This window comes from Coregonus lavaretus (assembly GCF_964263955.1).
Source record: "Coregonus lavaretus genome assembly, chromosome: 1".
In the NCBI taxonomy this organism is placed as follows: domain Eukaryota; kingdom Metazoa; phylum Chordata; class Actinopteri; order Salmoniformes; family Salmonidae; genus Coregonus; species Coregonus lavaretus.
The window spans coordinates 70151585-70175451 of NC_139988.1; the positions used below are offsets into that span (position 1 = coordinate 70151585).

The 23867-nt window shown below is 40.6% G+C and overlaps 1 protein-coding gene across 1 annotated transcript in view; it reads left to right on the plus strand.

Moving 5' to 3' along the window:
- The first annotated feature begins 2723 nt into the window (after window positions 1-2723).
- LOC311130585 (LIM and SH3 domain protein 1-like) overlaps window positions 2724-23867 on the plus strand; it is a 40622-nt gene continuing 19478 nt past the window's right edge. The window contains exons 1-5 of the mRNA XM_084163358.1: window positions 2724-2978; window positions 4217-4311; window positions 4895-4979; window positions 16641-16748; window positions 20125-20197. Of these exons, the coding sequence (XP_084019484.1) occupies window positions 2910-2978; window positions 4217-4311; window positions 4895-4979; window positions 16641-16748; window positions 20125-20197 (430 nt within the window). The 5' untranslated portion in view covers window positions 2724-2909. The remainder of the gene's footprint in view (window positions 2979-4216; window positions 4312-4894; window positions 4980-16640; window positions 16749-20124; window positions 20198-23867) is intronic.

Sequence of the window (23867 nt, forward strand, 5' to 3'; positions counted from 1 at the left end):
TTTAAACCAAAGGCATATTTATGACAGTGTTGGAAAACAATTCTTTGTACAAAGAAAAAGCAATGCATTTACATTCACATATTACACTTTTTATATTAAACAGACCTAAAACAACTATTCCGGGTTGTTGCATGAAGACATAGCCGATGATTTACATCAGATGTTGCTTTTATTGACCTACTTTGCAGAATAGGGATGCATTGCTCTGACGATGCACTCAGTTGTCCCCTGAGCACTTGCACAGGACTGTATGTTACAGAAGCAAATGGCGGTTAAAATAATGAATTCAAATAGCAATAAATTCAGTTAAATTGTGTACCAATAAGATTACAGGACATTTTCAGTCATATTCTGCCTATGTCACAACATTTGACAAGCTAAATGTGTTGATTTTTACATTTTATTTTTATGTGGATATTTCCATGAAGCTGCCATAATTCAATCAATATAGGCTATGCAATATATTATTATTTTTCATGGATCTCGTGTTCGATGAGTACAGCAAGCTAGCGGTCAGACTGATCTTCAGCTATATTTGGGCCAAAACGGACAGACTAAATACTATTTTGGGGTGAAATAACGGCCGTGACTGACAGAACTGATATCGCCCATAATTCAACGTTGCGTGCTGAGTGGGGACCTGTAGGGTTTAAAGATGTACCTACAGCTGCACCTCGGGTCGAAAGAATTCTGGCTAAGCTGGACCTGGAGATGTGAAGTGTGATTTCTGCCCTGGGAGAAAGCAGAAAGCTGTCAAGTCCTGTCTGGTGTGTCTGGCCTCTTACTGGGGCATTCCATGCCGGTTTGGCCCAAAGATAGATATGATGTTTTGGATATTCCTGAAATTAAATCCATATAAAGTTTGTTTGGGGGAAGGTTTGGCATGCATTTGAAATCTGTATCCAAAATTATTAGAGAAATAATTAAGGTTGTTACATTTTGGCCTTACCCTGGGCTCTAATGCACTACAACAATTCGTCTGTAGATCCTACAAAGCCAGTCTTTGATGCCATTTGAAACCTTACCATGTGCTCTTTAATATGAGTAGTGTTAACATTAGGAATACCATTTCTTTACATCCATTTATGGATAATTAAAAATATAAACCTAACTATTTAAAAAGTGCCCTTTGTAATGTTGATTTTTAGACAATATAGTCCACAAGAACCTCAAATGTCCAGAGTGGCCTCTGCTGCTCTAGCACTGCATGTAGCAGCAAATCACCAAATGTGGCTTTATTCCTATAGTAGCCTAGACCAGTGGTTCCCAGCCTTTTTTGCTTACTGTACCACCAACTGAATTTTGCTCTGCCCGGAGTACCCCTGAAGTCCCCATCATGTGCATTTTACCAGTAAGCTTATGGTCTCAAGTACCCCCTGTGGATAAGCCAAGTACCCCCAGGGGTCCTAGTACCCCTGGTTGGGAACCACTGGCCTAGACTATACGGCCAGCAGTTTGTGACAGTATGCCTTTTCAGTTTGTTTAAGAACTGCCAATACACTCATAGAAGTAGAAGAAATACAACTGTTGAAGATGTGCTACTTTTAAATGGAGATAGGCCTAAATGGCGCTGCCCATGTTGTCATGGGGCTGCCCTCTTTCCATCTCTAGCTTATAGTTAACTGAAGCAGACCCATAAGACCAGGTTCAGACCGATATCCTGACCAGGGTTCCAAAGCAGGGTCAGATAACTTGGAATGACCCAAAACACTGAAGGCAGACCCAGGTAAGAGTCTAGCTATTCACCTATATAACTATAAGCCATACATACTCCCATTTGTGCTGCATTACTGCCCTGCCATACATGTCTACCATATACATCTGATTCAGGATACCAATATTGAATAAATATTATGATGTGTGAAAAACTATTACAAGCAATCAATATGCTAGTAATAAAATATGCAAAGCCAAAATGAGGGGGCACCTGGATTTGAACCGGGGACCTCTTGATCTGCAGTCAAATGCTCTACCACTGAGCTATACCCCCATTAACAAACACCATACAGATTTAACAGAATATGTAGTCTACCCCACCATCGCCTTTGCTGTTGTAGCACTAAGGTGTTTTAATAGTAATGTGTTTCATTAAGATAAGCAGCCAAGGCTAAAATATTTCTAAACACATCTTCCAGCAAGGAAAATCTCGGATATGTGACAATGTAAATACGTGGCAATGTAAATCGCTGCCATGACACCAAAGGAGCATGTTCTCAATTTAACAGTAGGCCGATCAAACCATTCCAGGCTTTATCTAATTCACCACAAAATAATAGCGGGTAACACATTTCTTGTTTCTATAATTGTGTATTTATGTATGTACTTTTTTAATGTCATTTTTGTCATTTTCTTCTTCAATAATGGTTAACACATGGCACCATTGTTCTCTGACTAAGTTTGTTTTATTTCTCTGATGGTTATTTGCCTAGCTCCTACGTACATGTTGAAGTTACTGCAACGCCCTAGCACTTGGCACACTCATCCAGGATTGCAACTTCAGTAGGCCTACCCCTAAAGTTGCGAATTACTTGAATACCATAACCATACATGCGCCAATGTTGTTTATAACAGCAAATACAAGACACATCTGCTGTACTCCTTATAAGGTTATTACGGAGCAAATTGTCTGCTTGAAGGTTCTACATCATTATAGTGGTACCGCCTTCCCTCTCCGCTCTCCGAAAATAAGCCTCTCCCTCTCGCCTCATGACCGACTTTTCATTGAATCAATTTCGTGAACGCGCGCGCCTATGAAGAATTGTGCGCTGTCAAAAAACTGACTGTTGGAATTTGGAATATCTGCCGATTTACCTGGCGATCTTTTGGATAGGCTCACTTCAATAGTCCTACACCAGAATATTAATTTCATTGCGTCCCGTTATTTCTGAAACAGGAGATTCCCTTTCGCCATGAATCCGTTATGTGGAAGATGCAGTAAAATGGTTTACCCCACGGAAAAAGTGAATTGTCTAGACAAGGTAAGGAATGATTCGAGCGCATTATGGTTTACGCATATTCACAGAATAGAATAAACTAGATTGAGGGAGTTAGCTATCTTCTTTGTGCAAGCGCATTTTGGGTGCATGGGTGGCTGCTGATAACAGGGAATTGCCAAATAAAGCAATGAATGATAAATGATCTAGTTGCACTACAAGTTCATAAGTTTTGCTGTGTCAATAATAGCCTACATTCTGCCAATGTCTGTTTACATTAGACTTAGTCTTTTGGAAAAATGTACAATGGATAGGCTAGCCTATAATAACATTGTCTGATGTGGGTAGTATTGCTTATCTATCCAGCTCTGGCTAAATGTATCCAGTCCATATATAATAATACCATTTCCACCATGTTACATTTTAATCCCCTGTTTTGGAGCTGATTCATGTTGTAATAGGCTGTAACATGCAATTACAACTGCAGGGTGTGCATGACAAGCTAGACATAAATTCTCCTCTTTACATGACCAGTGAATTGGAAGCTAAACAAATCAATATGTCCCTCTGTAGATCTACAACATGGTGTCAATAACCCTGGTATTGTGAATAGTATGAACATAATTGTGTTGTGTGTGTGTGAAGCTCATTGCATTTGTCATAGCCCTGCCCAAGAGCATGTCATGTCTATTTTCAAACACTTGAGGTTTGTGGCATGTGCTTTTCTAACAGATACGGTTTTTGGTTATTGTTATTCTCTGTATGTGTGTGTATGTGTGTGTGTGGGTGGGTGGGTGTCAAATCTGGAATGTTGAAAGCAGAAAACCCATAGAGAGCATATACTGTGCTGATAGTGTCACAATACACAAAAATCCCTCCAAATATATTTTACACTTGCTTTACTGATTTTTCTAAATCAAGTCTGAAAACTCCGAGGCCACACGGGTCAGGAGGATATGGTGGTTTTGTGAGTCATGGAACAGCGGTGCAGCTGTGCTTTAATATTAGAAGAATGGAATTTTCCCATGCTGTCATTGCAGATTACATTTAATTCACCATTACACTTGGATTTGATTTTCCCATTGGCCAAACATTCCAACAGTCATAGATTTAGTCATACTCGAGTCGTGACACTAGTCCTAAATCATGTAATTTTGCTATTTTACCCTAATATTCCCCGTCTCTCCCCGCTCCCTCTCTTCTTCCACCTCTCTACCTCTCTCTTTCTCCATCCGTGCATCTCTCTCTCCCTCCATCTCTTTCTCTCCATCCATTCTTCACAGTACTGGCATAAAGGATGTTTCAGCTGCGAGGTGTGCAAAATGACCCTCAACATGAAGAATTACCAAGGCTTCGACAAGAAACCCTACTGCAGTATGTGAGTATCTCACACAGCATACCATTGATATTATCGTCCATGTTTGTATCTGTCTGGCAGGCACTGCAAGCACGTTGTCTGTGTGCTAGGTGCTTTTCAGAGCGAGAGAGAGAGAGAGAGAGAGAGAAAGTCTTAAATTTACACCCACGCTCCCCTATGGTGACTAGACAAAATGAACCAAGAAAGGATTTTGCACAGGAAGTATGACAGGGTGCAGTTGGCAAACTGATAGACAGACAGACAGACATACAGACACTGTGTGTGCGCACATGTGTGTGTATGTGTGTACTCGCGGTAGTGTGTGTGTGGTGGGATTACCTGCTAATCCAGGATGTATTTTACCTGTGTGCAGACACCCTTCTCCAGAGGGGGGCATTAGGAGGGGCTTCTTAACATGGATTACCTTAGCTTCAACCACCCAAGTTTGATTTGGTCAGTGCTCTGGAAAGGCCCCAAAATGACACTGAAAATCAATTTACAGTGGCAAAAAAACCCTAGAAGAAGAAAAAAGTTACATACTTACCCTGTGTATGTCTCTTCACATCCTGCTGTAATATCTCTTCTCTTTGGCTCTTTGTTGCAGGCACTACCCGAAGAGCTCCTTCACCTCCGTGATTGACACCCCAGAGAACCTGCGCCTCAAACAGCAGAGCATGTTGAACAGCCAGGTTAGAACACACATACTACTGAACTCTATGGGCCAGTTTCCTGGACAAAGAGTAAGCCTAGTCCTGGACTAAAAAGCACAAAGCACTTTCAATGGAGATTGTCCATTGAAAAATGCTTTTTTACCGTAGTCCAGGACACTATCTGTGTGAAACTGGCCCATCTGTGTGTATATACCCGTATACGTTTTAATAAGAGTGCAAAGGCCCTCAAATCAACATCTAGGGCCTCTTTAACCAAATTGAAATTGAAACCAATTTATTTTAGGGTGGGAATCGAAGCCAACCCAGATTCACGTCCTCTGTGCTGAGATAGACTTCTAAATCCTGGCATTAGACCTTACCTTGCAGGGCGCATACCCACTTGGTGTCACACTGTAACCTCTCTCTAACCTCTTTCCTCCCGTCATTGCTACCCAGGTACCATGGTAATCTTTCTTTAATCCTGTGGCATGACCTCTTCTATCTCTCTTTTCCTCTCTCTATCTCCATCTCTTACTCCATCACTCAGTGAGACAGATTGAGCCCAACTCTCTACCCCGCTGTCATGACAATTGGATTCCTTCTACAGCTGACGGATCCTTCTTTACCCTCCTTAGAAACTAACACACACACACACAGACACACACACACCCTTCATTGACGTTTGCATGGCCCAATTTGAACTCACATATTAGTAATGAGGCCATGGACACACACACGCACACACAAATACATACTTTATCGATCCAGCAATTACCAACATCGGTACTACAGACACCCTACTGCAGTGGTTACCAACCTAGGGGTTGAGATAAGGTTTCCTGGGGGGTTTGCGGGCCTTACTTGATTTGAGGGGTAAAAAAACAACTATCCTGATTAAATAAACCAATTATGAATATCTCTGCAATGCTTTAGGCTAGAAACAACCGTAAACTGCACAAGAAAGACACGACCCTGTTGCACATAGGGATATCTTTGGTTTGTCTCTATGACATTCAGAGGCTGAGCTACAACCTTCAAATGAGTCACAAATATTTGGTGCCATCAATTGAGCTATTCACTTTCTGAAAACTGCACAAAAGCATAAAGCATTTGGCTACTTTGATAGTCCACAGTGTTCTGAATAAGAGGTTAAAATGTCTTATATTACAATATTACGACATATTTGGTAGGGAAATCACCTCAAATGAGCTAGACTTGATTTTCCCCAACATTATTACCATGAAATAGCATACCCAACAATAGATGTCATGTTAAACTATGTAAAATTGCAGGAAATCTGCTTTAAATTAGCAAACATTTCCTAGGGCCTCTAGGAATTTATCAAATGTAAAATATGGTTGGGAACCCCTGTAAAAAGGTTGGGAACCCCTGTGGGGCTAATGTGATCATGGAGTCACATGCATGCACACACATATGCATTCTCTCATGTGGCAATTAACTAAAACGCACACAATGGCTTTCCTTTCCTATTCACAGCTCTGATACAAAGTGACTAGATTAAGCAAATTACTGTACTGAGTGTACATAACATTATGAACACCTGCTCTTTCAATGACATAGACTGACCAGGTGAATTCAGTTTAAATATGTGATCCCTTATTGAAATCCACTTCAATCAGTGTAGATGAAGGGGAGGAGACAGGCAATATAACAATTTTTAAACTTTGAGACAGTTGAGACATGGATTGTGTATGTGTGCCATTCAGAGGGTGAATGGGCAAGACAAAATATGTAAGTGCCTTTGTACAGGGTATGGTAGTAGGTGCCAGGCGCCCCGGTTTGTTTGAAGAACTGCAATGCTGCTGGGCAGTTTTCATGCTCAAGAATGGTCCACCACCCAAAGGACATCCAGCCAACTTCACACAACTGTGGGAAGCATTGGAGTCAACATGGGCAAGCAAACCTGTGGAACACTTTCAACACCTTGTAGAGTCCATGCCCCAATTAATTGAGGCTGTTCTGAGGGCAAAACGGGGGCCGGGGGGTGCAACTCAATATTAGGAAGGTGTAGTCCCCTGTAGCTCAGTTGGCGCTTGCAACGCCAGGGTTGTGGGTTCGTTTCCCACGGGGGGCCAGTATGAAAATGTATGCACTCACTAACTGTAAGTCGCTCTGGATAAGAGCATCTGCAAAATGTAAAATGTTCTTAATGTTTTGTACACTCAGGGTACATTACGATGAACAAAGATGACAATACACAACCCAATACACAATCTCATGTGCATAATAACCCATAATTTCAGGCTGATATTATCTTTTCACTTGTTGTATGACATCACATTTTATGTATGTTTCTGCATATGTGCCAAGATGATTTAATACTCCTAAACCTATTACTAGCCACACTGATACCAGTAAATCCTCCCCACAGCCACAAAATGGTAGTCAAACGTGAATCAAACATTTGACTGAAGCTTTAAGGTCAACCCCCCCCCCCCATCACTAAAGACCATCTGTTCTACTTGTCTTTCTCTATCACTATCTGTTCCTTTTTCTATTCCTTTCTTTCTCCTCCTATCTCTCCTTTCTTCCTAGGAAACTGGAGTATGTTTTGTGTGTTTTTATGTTAGCAGCCACTATGCACACACAGCTGTACAGTATGTTTAGTATTAGCGAAAATATTAAGTGGGCAGTGTTACATGTAATTCTGACCACTACCATAGATGTTAAAGGTCCAATACAGCTGTTTTTATCTCAATATCAAATCATTTTTGGGTAACAATTAAGTACCTTACTGTGTTGTTTTCAATTAAAATGGTCAAAAAGAAACAAAAATAGCTTCTTACCAAAGAGCAATTTCTCAAGTAACAATTTTGCTAGGACTGTCTGGGAGTGGGGATGTGAAAACTGAAAACTAGCTGTTATTGGCAGAGAGGTTTTGAAACATATAGATTCTATTAATTTACTAATTCCTAATGCAATGTTTGGAACTCTCTTTCTTATTGGAATATTAACTAATTTTCCGCCTGGTGATGTCACCAGGCAGGCCAAAACTCCATCCCACCAAAACAGGCAGAAATGTAACGTGGCCTTTTCAAACAGCTCTTACACTAAAAGGGCATTATCATCCTTTATTTATCCTTTATTTATTTTATCCTTTATTTATTTATTATTTTTATTTTATCCTTTACACATACACAATTTCACAGTATTATTCCAACCACATAGTGTGGAAATATATAAAACACAGGAAAATCACGTTTTTGACTGCACTGGGCCTTTAATGATAGTAGATACAGCCACATCTCAAAGATTAGCAATTCACATTTAAGTGAAAAAAATGCCTTGTCTGTCAATTTGGTAAAACCTTTAGGGAAAGGTTTGACAAAAGTGATGTGTTAATGTAATGATAAACTATATAAATGTTTAGTATCTTCTTATTGTATGAGGGTACTTTCTGTAAACACAGTATGGTCCTTTCCCCCTCACTCTCACTCACCCAAACAAGGCCTTTTTATTGTTCATAACCCATAACCATAAAAGTCGATGCACCCCTGCGATTCCTCACTGAGAAAGCATATTCCTCATAGCATAGCAAGCACATGACTCACATCTGAGTGTGTGTGCGTGTGTTTGTGTGTGTGTGCGTGTGTGTGTGGCAAGGAGGAGTTCTCTCTTCTCTGCTATGGGTTGTTGTTAATGACTTTAGTACTTGTGGCTCCCAGCAGTTGGAGGCTTTAAAATTACGGGGTGGCTGTGGATCCGATTTCTTTGGAACATTCTTCCAGACAGCTAAAAGTCTGAAGCTTCTCCGCATGTGCCAGATTCTCCACTTTATGCACAGTTTCTGCTCTACTCGTTCAGCTGCCTAGAACAGGCTACTCTGGCGAATCTCAGTGATGAATGGAGAATGGTGCTCGTTTAATAAAGTTATATCAAAGCTGAATCAATGTCTGCAAGATCACTTAATTATAGTATTCTACATAAAATAGCCAAATATAATAGCATAGTATAAAGTTAATGTAAGACAAAAAACACCACCTCATTTGTTATGAGATTTTAGGATGATTGTGCAAATGATCAAATGTTTTTCTTATGCGGCCAAAAGTAAACAGCGTGCACCATTAGGTAGGGCTGTTGCGGTGACCATATTAACGCCACACCGGCAGTCATGAGTCATGACCGCAGTAAAATTCCATGTGACCGTTGAGTCACTGTAATCACTATCTCCCGAGTGGCGCAGTGGTCTAAGGCACTGCATCGCAGTGCTAGCTGTGCCACTAGAGATCCTGGTTCAAATCCAGACTCTGTCGTAACTGGCTGCGACCGGGAGACCCATGGGGTGGCGCACAAGTTGTCCAGGGTAGGGGAGGGAATGGCCGGCAGGGATGTAGCTCAGTTGGTAGAGCATGGTGTTTGCAACGCCAGGGTTGTGGGTTCGATTCCCACGGGGGGTATAAAAAATTATGTATGCACTAACTGTAAGTCGCTCTGGATAAGAGCGTCTGCTAAAATGTAATCTCCTTTTATGCACTCAGGACATGCTTTGGTAGTACCCAACTTGCTAACGACCATCAGGTCCTAATGGCCCGGTGGTACTCAGGGCTCTATTGTCCCTCTAACCACTCTGACATCAATGCAAATGCAATCATAAATCATCAAACACTTATCAAAAAATAATCTGTATCATGCTTTTAAAACTCACCTCACTGTGATGATCAATTTGAAGAAAGAAGTTCAACAGCAGGTTGAAACTGAGTGTAAAACATGGTCATTGTGGATGTTGGTTCAAAGCCTAACACAATGAAAAAGACAGCGCTTTCTAAGGTGATGATTAATTCAAAACATCCATACACATATTAGAGCTTATGCATATGCTTAGGCTTATGAGCCCAAGCCCCAAAGGCTTACAGTTAGCCTACAATTATAGTGAATTTGTATTTGATTTTGAATAGCCTAGTAATAGGGCATTTTTTATATTTTCATAATTAATTGGGTGACACATTACCTTTAACTACAGAATATCTCACCACCATGCGTTTCCATCTCCTCCTCTCTCTGCTTTATTCCTTTCTCAAGCGCATAGAGGGGCTGTCAACAGTTTAGTGCAGTCCTTCTCAAATAGTGGGGCGCGCCCCCCTGGGGGGGCTCGGAGCGATGCCAGGGGACCCCGGGGAACATGTTTTTTTTTTGCCGCAGGGAGTAGTTTTTTTTTGCACCGAACAAGAGCACACAGCACAGAGCAGGAGATATAAAGTGCAGATAATAAACCCTTAAGAGACACCATGGAAAAATATTTAACAGGGATGAAAAGGAAGGCGGAGAGAGACGGAGATAATGAGACAAACGTAAGTCTCCCGAAAGCTAAGAGGAGGAAATATGACGAAGCGTATGTAGCGCTTGGCTTCACTGTGACTACGGTGGGAGACGAGGAAAGACCGGTATGTTTACTGTGTCTAAAAATGTTGGCAGCGGACAGCATGAAGCCAAATAAATTAAGGCGTCACTTAAAGACATTACACCCCAATCACGCTGATAAGCCGCTTGAGTTTTTTCAGCGAAAACGTGCCAAATATTGCCAACAAACTTTGTGAATGCTACTTCAGTAAACCAGCGAGCACTGTTAGCATCATATAAGGTGGCATACCAAATTGCTCACCCCACTCCATAGCAGAGGAGCTGATACTGCCTGCAGCATTAGACATGGTCTCTGTCATGCTGGATGACGCAAGTGCTGCAAAAATAAAAACTATCCCTCTGTCCAATGACACTGTCGCCAGACGTACAAATGACATTGCTAACGATCTTACAGCTGGTAGATAAACTCAAAGACAAACGTTTTGCCTTACAGTTCGATGAAGCAACTGTTTGTTTATCGCTTATGTACGTTTTGACATGACAAACTCCCTGTGTGAGGATCTACTTTTTTGTAAATATGTCAGAGATAGAGCCACAGCTGAAGAGCTATTCAAAATGCTGGACTGCTTCCTGACTGAGAATGGGCTATAGTGGGAGAACTGCATTGGTGTTTGCAGTGATGGTGCACAGACCATGGCAGGGATGAGAAAAGGACTTTGGGCACTCATCAAGAAGGCCTCACCTAATGCTGAGTGGACACACTGTGTTATACACAGAGAAGCACTGGCATCAAGGCACCTTTCCTCTGAATTAAGTGAGGTTATGACTGACATTGAAGGTGTAGTCAATTTTATAAAGACCAGACCACTAAAAACAAGAGTCTTCTCAGCTGAACATCAAGCTGTGCTGTTTCACAGTGAAGCAAGGTGGCTGTCACGAGGAAAAGTCTTGTCCCGAGTTTTTGAGCTCAGAGAGCAGATAAGAATGTTTTTCGGAGCAGGAGCACAAGTATGACCTCGCAGAAAAATTTAGTAATGAGAACTTCCTGGCAAAACTGGCCTACCTGAGTGACATATTTGGAAAGCTAAATGAAGGGAAAGATAAACACCTCCCTCAGGTCACAGACAAGATCAGCTCTTTCACTCGAAAGCTTGCAATGTGGGGCAGGCGACTTGATGAAGGAAATACTGATTCATTCGAGAACCTGCATGAATTTGTTGACACTACTGACTATGATGCCACCTCAGTGATTCCATATATTAAGGAGCATATTTCATCACTGATGGGATTCTTTAAAAAGTACTTCCCTGAAAACAGTTCCCAATATGACTGGGTGAGAGATCCTTTCAATGCACCAGCTCCAACTGGTTTCAGCTCTGCAGAGGAGGACCAGTTCATTGATATGACGTCTGACTCCACATTGAGACTGAGGTTCACATCACAGACACTGAGTGAATTCTGGCTGAGTGTAGAGAGGCAGTATCCACTCTTAGGGCAGAGGGCCATGGGCATTCTTCTTCCTTTTGCAACATCTTATCTTTGTGAGACTGGCTTCTCTGCTGTTGCTGCACTGAAGACCAAGTACAGGTCCCAGCTAAACATTGAGCAGGAGCTGAGAGTTGCAGTATCATGCTTCAAACCCCGCTTCAAAAAGCTGTGCACTGCAAAACGTGCTCATTGTAGCCATTAATCCTGACTTCCTCATTTTTATTTAAAAAAAATCAGCCCAAATTGTTTTATTCATTTTTGTTTTATAGGTCAAAGTGTTTCATATATTGTGCTCCTGAGTGAATGTTGCTGATCAATTTGAATGTATTATTATTTATTGATTATATTTTATTTTATTTTTCAGTATCAAATGGTCAAAAAAAATTTACAGTTTAAATAAGGATATAATTTTTTTTTACATTTCAGGCAAATTGATGCACTTTATGTATTTTCTGTTACAGACTAAAAAACAATGTTAATAAAGTTATTCTTTGTTGTAAGTTGATCTATATTTCTTTCTTTTTTCTTTTTTTCTTTTCTTTAATGTTAATAAGGATACAATGTTATGCAGAGGTGTACTTATAACAATTTTATAGACAAATTATACTATTTACAGTCGCGGCGGAGAGTTGGGGGGCGCGAAATGTTTACTTCTTCCTAGGGGGGGCGTAACAGAAAATAATTGAGAAGCACTGGTTTAGTGAAATATGTTTCGTTGCGAAAACATGTTACTATCGATGTTCCCAAATCGATAGTAACTGCCTCCATTCGCTATTCGAGTGCATACGGACGACATGTCTTTTTCCCCTGCCCCTGTTCCTGCCCATTTGATAATGGGCCATTCTAAATCTAAACTAATTTTACATATTAATAAAGACAACATTAAATTAAGAATTTTCTGATGGGTAAAGAATATTATCACTTGATGAGTGTGAGGCAAGCTTTTTTTGCGACTTTCTCAAATCATCAAGAGCCTATGGTCGCATCATGCACCCCATGTATGTTTTGATTTCTAAGACATTCTATAGTTTGTACCATGCACAATAAAGTTGCCAAATAACTCTAAATCTAGCGTATAGGACCTGTTTCAAATGATCACGTTTACGCTCAACATAGCCACTTCATATGCGCCCTCGCTCCGGAATGGGAAAAATATCCTTTCTATTTTATTCAGCTAAGTTAAATTATATTCTTCTTACTATAAAATCATATAATATATATAATGGCACAGGATATATCTTGTCAGCTAAATTAACAAGCCTACAGCCTATGGCATGGAGCATTGCCAGATAACATACATTAGGCCAACTCATATTCTGTTCTTCTGAAATACATTTTCTTCATATCATGTTTCTTTAGACCTGACTAAAATAAATAATGGATTTATTGTGATGGTGTATATTAAATTGATTAATTAGACTTTTTTTTAAATGTAGATGTTCCAAAGGTGCACATCAGTGGTTTGTATGCAGCTAAACTTGTTTATGTTCATTAATGGTCAATTACCGTGAGACCAGCAGACTTTTGCATTAAATAACCAGCTGACAAAATATTATGACTGCTACAGCCCTACGCACCACTAGGCAAAACACAGGTATGCTACAGTTTGTTAACATCTTCTGCTCTAAAATCCACTCACTGTACATCATTCAAAACAACACTGTACCTCAAAACGACACTGTACATAACTCAAGAAGATCTAAATGCATATTCCCATGAAAATGATTGAGATCAAATGGTTGACATGCAGCTGCTGCATAGACGTTTCACCGGTAAAACTTGAAGAATTATCATTCATGATTGACAGTTAGAAATGTGAAGGGAGGGTGACCACAAAAATGTGTGTGCAAAGTAGGGGTAAAGAAACACATGCGCAGAATGTGATTCGGATCGTCAGGTCTGGGGAAGACGCTTCCATGGGCAACCTTACAATTATTAGAGCGGAGGCAACGGTATGGAGTCACCATTGGTTTATTTTACCAAAAGGTTGTGGAGTTCCAGAATCCAGTGAGGCATATTGGCTGTGTGACCAGACTCTCTGGATGCCTCTTCCCGATAGCTAAACAACCTTCTGCGCATGTTATACTTTATACAACTGTTTTTATATAGCTCCAGTATCTCCGCTGCTGCTTCCCCCTCCCTTCCAAATCTCACTCACCCCCCGGCAATGATCAGACGTCTTTGTCTGTTACAGCCCAACACATGTTGTACAAACTTCTTTGTCTGTTGTAGGCCTAACTATAAATGGCATGATTACCCACACAAATCGAACTTACCGCCCACACACATTGGGGGTCCAATCCGGCCTGCGGGTGGTTTGAATAAAAATATAATCATACAGTACCAGATTGTGATGACATGATCTGGGCCAAAAACTCCATGCCACCTGAACAGGCTGAAATTACAACCATTTCTTTCAAATAGCTCTTACACAAAAAGGGCATTATTATTATTATTATAATTTTCACAATTTCAGAGTGTTATTTCGACCTCATAGTATGGAAATATCATAAAAAAAACTGGAAAATTACGTTTTTGACTACACTGCCCCATTAATAAATTGACAGGCATGTTGTTAAACTCTGGATACTGTTTACACACGGTTCAGCTGCCCAGAGATGGAGCAGTAGGCTACTCTGGCGAATTTCAATGATTTGCTGTCTGTCCATCAAATCATGCGGTGTTGCATGATCATTGAGAAGCTAAATAACAGTTGTGTGTTATTTATGGTTAAACGCAGATTGTTTTGTCCTAATGCAATGTGTAGATGTAGGCTAGGTATGTTTTTGTCATGTAGGCAGGGGTGTAGTGCTGCCTCAACGCACCGGAGCGACGCTCTGCCACGTCTCAGAATGGTGCTCATTTAATAAAGTTTCATCAATGTCTCACAAGATCACTTAATGATTAATAGATATTCTGCATAACAGATCGATGTAATAGCATAGTATAACATTACTGTTACACCAGGTAATTTCTTATGAGATTTTAAGGTGATTGTACTCACGTGCGGAATGGTCTTAAAAAATTATCATGCGGCCAAAACTCAACAGCGTGTGTCACTATATGTGCTTTGATTGAAGAAAAAAAATACAGGTAGGCTTATTCGCACCATCTGCTCTAAAATTAGCTCAGAAACAGTAGTTACACATCATGAAGGGAGGGGGAGGGGGAGGGGGAGCAGTAGCTGCGTAAGAAATATTGTGTGTAAAGTAACACATGCGCAGAACGTTATACGGTTGTTTAGCTATGGGGAAGAGGCGTCCTGGGGGGTGGGACGGGGGCCAGACGGGGTGGTTTGTTCTGGTCACAAAGTTTTGGCCTTCGTGAATTCTGCTCTTTACATTTCCACATTTGGTTTGAACCCCTTAAAACCCTCTACAATTGTCCTTGGACATGAAAGTGAAAGTTAGTTAGGACTCTTGCCCATTGTCGTCAACTCTTATTATTTAGCATAAACAGCAATTATTGAAACTATTATTAAACCTTAATCTGTCATAATCACCCATGAATGGTGTTGAATGCATCAGACTAGTAAGGCTATAAACATAGGCTGACATTGTCCACTGCACACAGAAAGCTCCAAGTATTTCTGTCTTGTTTACTTGGCTGTTCTTTATCTGTACCCGATAAAGTAAGCTTGCAAATAGTCTGTTCTGGTGATTTCAAAATCATGTTTTTGCAACAAGTAACATTCTCATGTTACACCAGGCCACACTGTAGGGGCCACTGCTGCTCTATGCAAGAGAAAGACTTGTATTTCCACAAAGTAACAAGCTTAGGGAGTTACGGATTGGCAAGCAAAGTAACATTAGCTGCCTATAAGTTGTGAGAGTGACAGTTTGTTGGGGAAACGTCTTCTCCACATGTCTTTTTTATCAGCTTTTAGTTTTATTTTTGTGAATGGTGACTGGATTGAGTTGATGGCAACTTTGCGTGCTCAGCAAACCTCATAGACCTGTGGCTATTTAAGTGCTAAGTTTAGGTACTCTAATGAACTGCTCGTCTATGTGTGGTAAGCTACTTACTGTACTGTGTAGGAGGGTGACATTATTTCTGAGTTTAAAATAACTGCAAAATGTATTGAGACTCTCACAACAAACTTCGAAAAGGCATTTGCAGTATTTCCTGTGTTCACCAAAAACAGTAGGTCAATTAAATACAAAAACTTCAAAAACATTTTTATGTGACATATTTGGCAATAGCCAAAAAAGACAGGAAATTAAAATGAGCACCCCTGCCCTAAATTTTACATATGAGGGGATAAGAACCATGTGTGTGTGATTGACAAGACAAGACAAATGGAATGATGAATAATGGAGCGGCAGTGGCTAGTAAGCCGGTGACGACGAACGCCGAAGCCTGCCCGAACAAGGAGGGGAGGCAGCCTCGGCGGAAGTCGTGACAGGCATAATTAATCTTTCTCTGTGATTCGAGTGTCACTATTGACAACTTTGTTGGATTTCTTTAATGTCTGTTCAATAGTTGTCTATGGCAGAATGCTCATTTTAAAACCTATCTTCGTGAAAGAAAACTGGTGAACGGATCTAGGCATCGTGGTGAGCATTTAGGGAATGTAGTTCTTCGTGGATGTGCGCAATTTCGTTCTGGAATATGGAGGGTTCACGGAGAATAGACGAGGAAAAAGTATATTTAACATGCATGCATTGCCCAATCAACACTATCGTCATCATTAATGTTATAATTGTAGTACAGTATTTCGATTTCAGCCCTTCTACTGAAGTGTAATGGCTTATGTGTCATGTGTTCATATGTTTCTGTGACTGTATGACATACAGCAAATGAAGAAATGTTGTTAGTATGTGAGGTTTTATGTAAACCTGTGTATGTGTGTGTTTGTGTGTGTGTGTGCGTACATGCGTTTGCGTGTGCCAGGCGCTGTACAAAGAGGAGTTTGAGAAGAACAAGGGGAAAGGCTTCAGCGTGGTGGCCGACACACCGGAGATGCAGAGAGTGAAGAAAACACAAGACCAGATCAGCAACGTAAGTCTACTCACGCTATATCTACATTTTCAAAAACAGAACTTAACGAGTATCGAATCACCATTCCTAATAAACTACACCCACTTCCCTATCTTCCCCTCTTCTCACTTTGGACCAAAACATTTGAGCTCCAAAGATCATTGCTACTAGCCTGGTCCCACATCTGTTTACACTTTATACATTTACAGATCTGGGACCAGCTACATTGCTACTGGTGCTACGTACAAAACTGCAGTCCTTCTTTGCAGGCTGTACTGTTTTGTGCTCTCCCTTATCCTCTTTCAATCAGCAAACATAAGCACATTTTCTCGTGACCGACCAACCTAATAGACTGATTTTCTAAAATGGACTGGCTCAATCTATCTCATTCCATCTCTATATCATACAGTACCAGTCAAAAGTTTGGACACACCTACTCATTCAAGGGTTTTTATTTATTTTTTACTATTTTCTACATTGTAGAATAATAGTGAAGATATCAAAACTATGAAATAACACATATGGAATCATGTAGGAACCAAAAAATGGTTAAACAAATCAAAATATATTTTAGATTATATATTCTTCAAAGTAGCCACCCTTTGCCTTGATGACAGCTTTGCACACTCTTGGCATTCTCTCAACCAGCTTCATGAGGAATGCTTTTCCAAAAGTCTTGAAGGAGTTCCCACATATGCTGAGCACTTGTTGGCTGCTTTTCCTTCACTCTGTGGTCCAACACATCCCAAACCATCTCAATTGGGTTGAGGTCGGCTGATTGTGGAGGCCAGGTCATCTGATGCAGCATTCCATCCCTCTCCTTCTGGATCAAATAGCCCTTACACAGCCTGGAGGTGTGTTTTGGGCCGTTGTTCTGTTGAAAAACAAATGATAGTCCCACTAAGCGCAAACCAGATGGGATGGCGTATCACTGCAGAATGCTATGGTAGCTATGCTGGTTAAGTGTGCCTTGAATTCTAAATAAATCACTGACAGTGTCACAAGCAAAGCATCCCCACACCATCACACCTCCTCCTCCATGCTTCACGGTGGGAACCACACATGCGGAGATCATCCGTTCAGCTACTCGGCATCTCACAAAGACACGGCGGTTGCAACCAAAAATCTCAAATTTGGAATCATCAGACCAAAGGACAGATTTCCACCGGTCTAATGTCCATTGCTCGTGTATCTTGGCCCAAGCAAGTCTCTTCTGATTATTGGTGTCCTTTAGTAGTGGTTTTTTTACAGCAATTTGACCTTGAAAGCCTGATTCACGCAGTGTCCTCTGAACAGTTGAGATGTGTCTGTTACTTGAACTCTGTGAAGCATTTATTTGGACTGCAATCTGAGGCGCAATTAACTCTAATGAACTTATTCTCTGCAGCAGAGGTAACTCTGGGTCTTCCTTTTCTGTGGCGGTCCTCATGAGAGCCAGATTCATCATAGCGCTTGATGGTTTATGCAACTGCACTTGAAGAAACTTTCAAAGTTCTTGAAATTTTCCAGATTGACTGACCTTCATGTCTTAAAGTAATGATGGGTTTCTCTTTGATTATTTGAGCTGTTAATATGGACTTGGTCTTTTACCAAATAGGGCTATCTTCTGTATACCACCCCTACCTTGTCACAACACAACTGATTGCCTCAAATGCATTAAGAAGGAAATAAATTCCACAAACCTGTTAATTGAAATGCATTCCAGGTGACTACCTCATGAATCTGGTTGGAAAAGCATTCCTCATGAAGCTGGTTGAGAGAATGCCAAGAGTGTGCAAAGCTGTCATCAAGGCAAAGGGTGGCTACTTTGAAGAATCTAAAATCTAAAATATATTTTGATTTGTTTAACACTTTTTCGGTTACTACATGATTCCATATGTGTTATTTCATAGTTTTGATGTCTTCACTATTAGTCTACAATGTAGGAAATAGTAAAAAATAAAGAAAAACCCTGGAATGAGTAGGTGTGTCCAAACTTTTGACTGGTACTGTAGATCAGATAATGCTAAAATAATGAGACTGTTAGAGACTGTAGTATTCCCTAGGGGTGTAATGGAGATAGGCATGGCTAGAATTCAACACTATCTGTCCTCATTCCACTCTGCTAGTGCTGCTCCAAGGAGAGAAAGAGAGGGAAAGAGAGAGAGAGTGAAAGAGAGTGAAAGAGAGAGAGAGAGAGAGAGAGAGAGAGAGAGAGAGAGAGAGAGAGAGAGAGAGAGAGAGAGAGAGAGAGAGAGAGAGAGAGAGAGAGAGAGAGAGAGAGAGAGAATGTCTGGGGAACAGCAGCAAACAGGGAGTGGACATTCACTTTCTCCTCATAGCTGAGGGAGTTTGACCATATAGGGCAACTCCTTCTTGGGCCCTAAGAAATGTCTGAAATGTGACTTCAAGTGTCAGACTGACATATTCCCCTCCACTGACTCCCCCCTAGTTCTGTCTGTTTATGTTTCTCCTTTCATATCTCCTTTCATTCTTTCCTCTTACTCTCTGTGTTTCTGTCTAGATGTGTCCTCTCTCTCTCCGGTCTTTCTGTCTCGTCATTGTCCTCCCCTCTCTCTGCCTGTCTCACATTCTTAACCCTTTATCTCTCTTTGTTTTTTCTGAATGCTTGCCTCAGTCTGCCTCTAGCTGTTACTATCTTTATTCTATTCTCTGTTTTCTTGTCTTTCTCTCTGTCTTTTACATACAGTCTATATTTTTTATCCCTCTTTTCCTCTCGTTCTTAAGCTCCCTATTAGTTTGTTTAGTTCCCTAGTTTGTTTACTTCAGGTCGTCTGAGGACGAGGGGTTACACAGGGCTGCACTTCGCTTCCTCTGGACATTCAGTCCTCTGTTTCCTCCATCCTCAAATTTCAATGGCTGCATTCCAGTAGTTGTACACAGTTCGGACAGATCGTCTCCTTTCCTTTCATTGCCACTTGTCTCCTATAAGGGTTACTAGATACACTTGCTAATGGTTTATAAGACCTATGCACACTTGCTACTGGTTTATGAGAACTACTAACCCTATCCAGCCCTTTAAGATGAGTGGTCATGAAGGAAAGGAGACAAGGAAAGAAAACATTGTAGGATTTTCTTAGCCCATGATTGTGGATGGGAAAGTGATCTCTTTTTAGAACTTTAGAGCAAACCTCCTACCAAAGTTATGTGATCAGGGGTTAACTTGGTTGCAAAAGTATTCATTGTTAAACCATTGTTGTCTTTGAAATGTAATTTCCTCTTTGTTTTTCTCAATACCTCCAAACCTACACTACTGCGTTGTTGAGGACAGAATTTGGCAACATAGTGACCCCTTCTGGGATTATCTATAAAGTGCAGTATTCTCTCTTACAGTACAATGTATGATGCCTCCATTCTGTCTGTCTGTCTGTCTGTCTGTCTGTCTGTCTGTTTGCAGATAAAGTATCATGAGGAATTTGAGAAGAGCAGAATTAGTAGTGATGCCCCACCCCCAGTGAATGCCAGTCAAGGTAAATACTCCACACACATGCAGGCACACGCGACGTACACAAACACGTACGCACACAAACACAAACACACACATTATAAAAAGCATACTGTAACAGACCTGGCTGGGTTCAAATACTATTTAGGGTATGTCAGTTAACTTATAGACATTTGGAAGTAAATATTTGGATATATAGAGAGGGAAAGAAAGAAAGAGGGAGGGAGAGAGAGGGGGAGGGAAGGAGGTGGGGAGGGAGGAAGTTAGGGAGGGTAGGGAGGAAGTTAGGGAGGGAGGGGGGAAGAGAAAAGAAAAATAACAACCCAAAAGCCCATTTTGACTTGAGTATTGTCTCCGACCATGTTTTACTCATATGGTCTGTTATTCACAATTTTAGAAAAGTCAATTGATTTAGCTAATAAAGCTTTTCACTGCCATTCTCAGTCCACAGTCCACTATCGGACAGCCTGATGCCCTAATACTACAAATTGTTTTAAATGTCTATGTTTCCTTGCAACTATAGTATTAGGCAGTGTACAGTATATAATTGAATGGTGGCTGCCATACTTCCAAGTCATTACCAAAAATGTATTAATTAATTATTCTGAAATGTTGCATAAAGTTGGAAAGTTGAAGATCGGCTTCCAGTTGACAACTGTACATTTTAAGACAGATATTTATAGAATTTAAAACCTAGGGGGCTTCCGTGTTAGTACTTGTTAGCATACTGTATCTACTAACTAGTACTTGTCTTTCTGTGCTGGTTACCATAGTTACACTGTAATCAGCAGCACCTGGTTTGGGCTGAGAAGAAACAGGCATGAGCAATTAGTAATCAATCAATGATGTCCTAAAAGAGCAGTTGAAAATACGAACGCTGTGCATGCGAAAAATATTCAATGCAACTTCACAGAAATTAAGAATTCAATAATTTCCTAATTCACAACGATGTTGTACAATATTTTGAAAATATGAAATATGTATTATTTACAGTGCATTCGGAAAGTATTCAGACCACTTGACTTTTTCCAAATGTTGTTACGTTTCAGCCTTATTCTCAAATGGATTATAGTGTTTTTTCCCCTTCATCAATCTACACACAATACCCCATAATGACAAAGCAAGATTGTTTTGCAAATTTATAAAACATTTAAAATGAAAATATAAATTTACATAAGTATTCAGATCCTTTACTCAGTACATTGTTGAAGTACCTTTGACAACGATTACAGCCTTGAGTCTTCTTGGGTATGACGCTACAAGCTTGGCACACCTGTATTTGGGGAGTTTCTCCCATTGTTCTCTGCAGATCCTCTCAATCTCTGTCAGGTTGGATGGGGAGAGTCGCTGCACAGCTATTTTCAGGTCTCTCTAGAGATGTTAGATCGGGTTCAAGTCCGGGCTCTGGCTGGGCCACTCAAGTAAATTCAGAGACTTGTCCCGAAGCCACTCCTGCGTTGTCTTGGCTGTGTGCTTAGGGTCATTGTCCTGTTGGAAGGTGATCCTTCACCCCAGTCTGAGGAGCTGAGCGCTCTGGAGCAGGTTTTCATCAAGGATCTGTCTGTACTTTGCTCCGTTCATCCTTCCCTCAATCCTGACTAGTCCCCCAGTCCCTGCCGCTTAAAAACATCCCAACAGCATGATGCTGCCACCACCATACTTCACCGTAGGGATGGTGCCAGGTTTCCTCCAGACGTGACTCTTGGCATTCAGGCCAAAGAGTTCAATTTTGGTTTCTTCAGACCAGAGAATCTTGTTTCTCATGGTCTGAGAGTCCTTTAGGTGCGTTTTGGCAAACTCCAAGCGGGCTGTCATGTGCCTTTTACTGAGGAGTGGCTTCCGTCTGGCCACTCTAGCATAAAGGCCTGATTGGTGGAGTGCTGCAGAGATGGTTGTCCTTCTGGAAGGTTCTCCCATCTCCACAGAGGAACTCTGGAGCTCTGTCAGAGTGACCATCGGGTTCTTTGTCACCTCCATGACCAAGGCCCTTCTCCCCTGATTGCTCAGTTTGTCCGGGCGGCCAGCTCTAGGAAGAGTCATGGTGGTTCCAAACTTCTTCCATTTAAGAATGATGGATGCCACTACGTTCTTGGGGACCTTCAATGCTGCAGACATTTTTTGGTACCCTTCCCAAGATCTGTGCCTCGACACAATCCTGTCTCGAAGCTCTACGGACAATTCCTTCGACCTCATGGCTTGGTTTTTGCTCTGACATGCACTGTCAACTGTGGGACCTTATATAGACAGGTGTGTTTCCTTCCAAATCATGTCCAATCAATTGAATTTTCCACAGGTGGACTCCATTCAAGTTTTAGAAACATATCAAGGATGATCAATGGAAACAGGATGCACCTGAGCTCAATTTCGAATCTCATAGCAGAGGGTCTGAATAATTATGTAAATAAGGTATTTATTTTTATTATTTTTAATACATTTGCAAACAATTCTAAAACCTGTTTTTGCTTGTTCGTTATGGGGTATTGTGTGTAGATGTATGTATTTAATCCATTTTAGAATAAGACTTTAATGTAACAAAATGTGGAAAAAGGGAAGGGGTCTGAATACTTTCCGAATGCACTGTAAATTATTCTATTAAAAAATTTGCAATGAAGCATTCCAATTCATTATATTGAATAAAACACTGAATATTTCAGAATTTGTGTCCCGGTGTCGTCATTGTTTTTCTTATATACTCAAAGTAGCCTATGTGCCAGAATGTCTCTGCTTCTGCTTAAGAAAGCTAACTTGTCGTTAATGCAACCATGTCAAATCAAGCCCATCTTGAAAGCTTTCTTTGCACTCTTGAGCCAGCCAATATTAAGTTGTCAAGAGGGACTACAATGACTGCATTTAGACAGGCAGACCAATTCTGATCTTTGTTTCACTAATTTGTATTTTTTGACCAATCAGATCAGCTCTGAAAAATAGCTAATGTGAAAAGATCTCATGTGATTGGTCAAAAAATATCAGAATTGGGCTGCCTGTCTAAACGCAGCCTATGTAGCTAGCATTGTTGATTGTTGAATGTAGAACCAGTCAGGTACCCAGTCTACCCAAAGAGTAGGCTTTTAATACAGTACATCCAACACAACAATAAACATTTATTGTTTTAATAATTTTAACATTTTAAACAGCAACATTTTATTAATCAACATTAAAAGAAGATCAAATACAACGTTATTTTCAATATTTTCATTCTGTCAAGTTAAGTGGGCTACTATTTTTGCAATTGTACATCAATTGCAAAAAAAAACTGTATTTACAACTAATGTTCTCTTTGCCAAATATCCAATGAAAGACTACCTGTAGCCATCTCCCATTCAAACCTGTGTGAGAAAACCTCAGTTCACAGCGGAAATTGACCCACTATGCGGTTTACTTTCTGCATCTACGTCATATCGCTGTCTACCTTTAAAGTACCAATGTATTTAAGCCAGGTATGTAATGTTAATACACAAATTAACTCTTATTGTCTTATTGAAATACACTGATAAATCCAAACAATTCAGATTCATATTTCTTCAACAGGTGTTTTATTGAAGTGAAAATAAGTGGTTTCTCTAATAGGGGTAGAGTTATAAGCTGTCTTGGTCAGGGGAGCCTTCGAGGACAGCGACACTGCATTACATGAATCATGGATCAATAGATCGCTTGATAAAGCCGTCCAGGTTGGTGCCCTTGTACCGGTGCTTGCC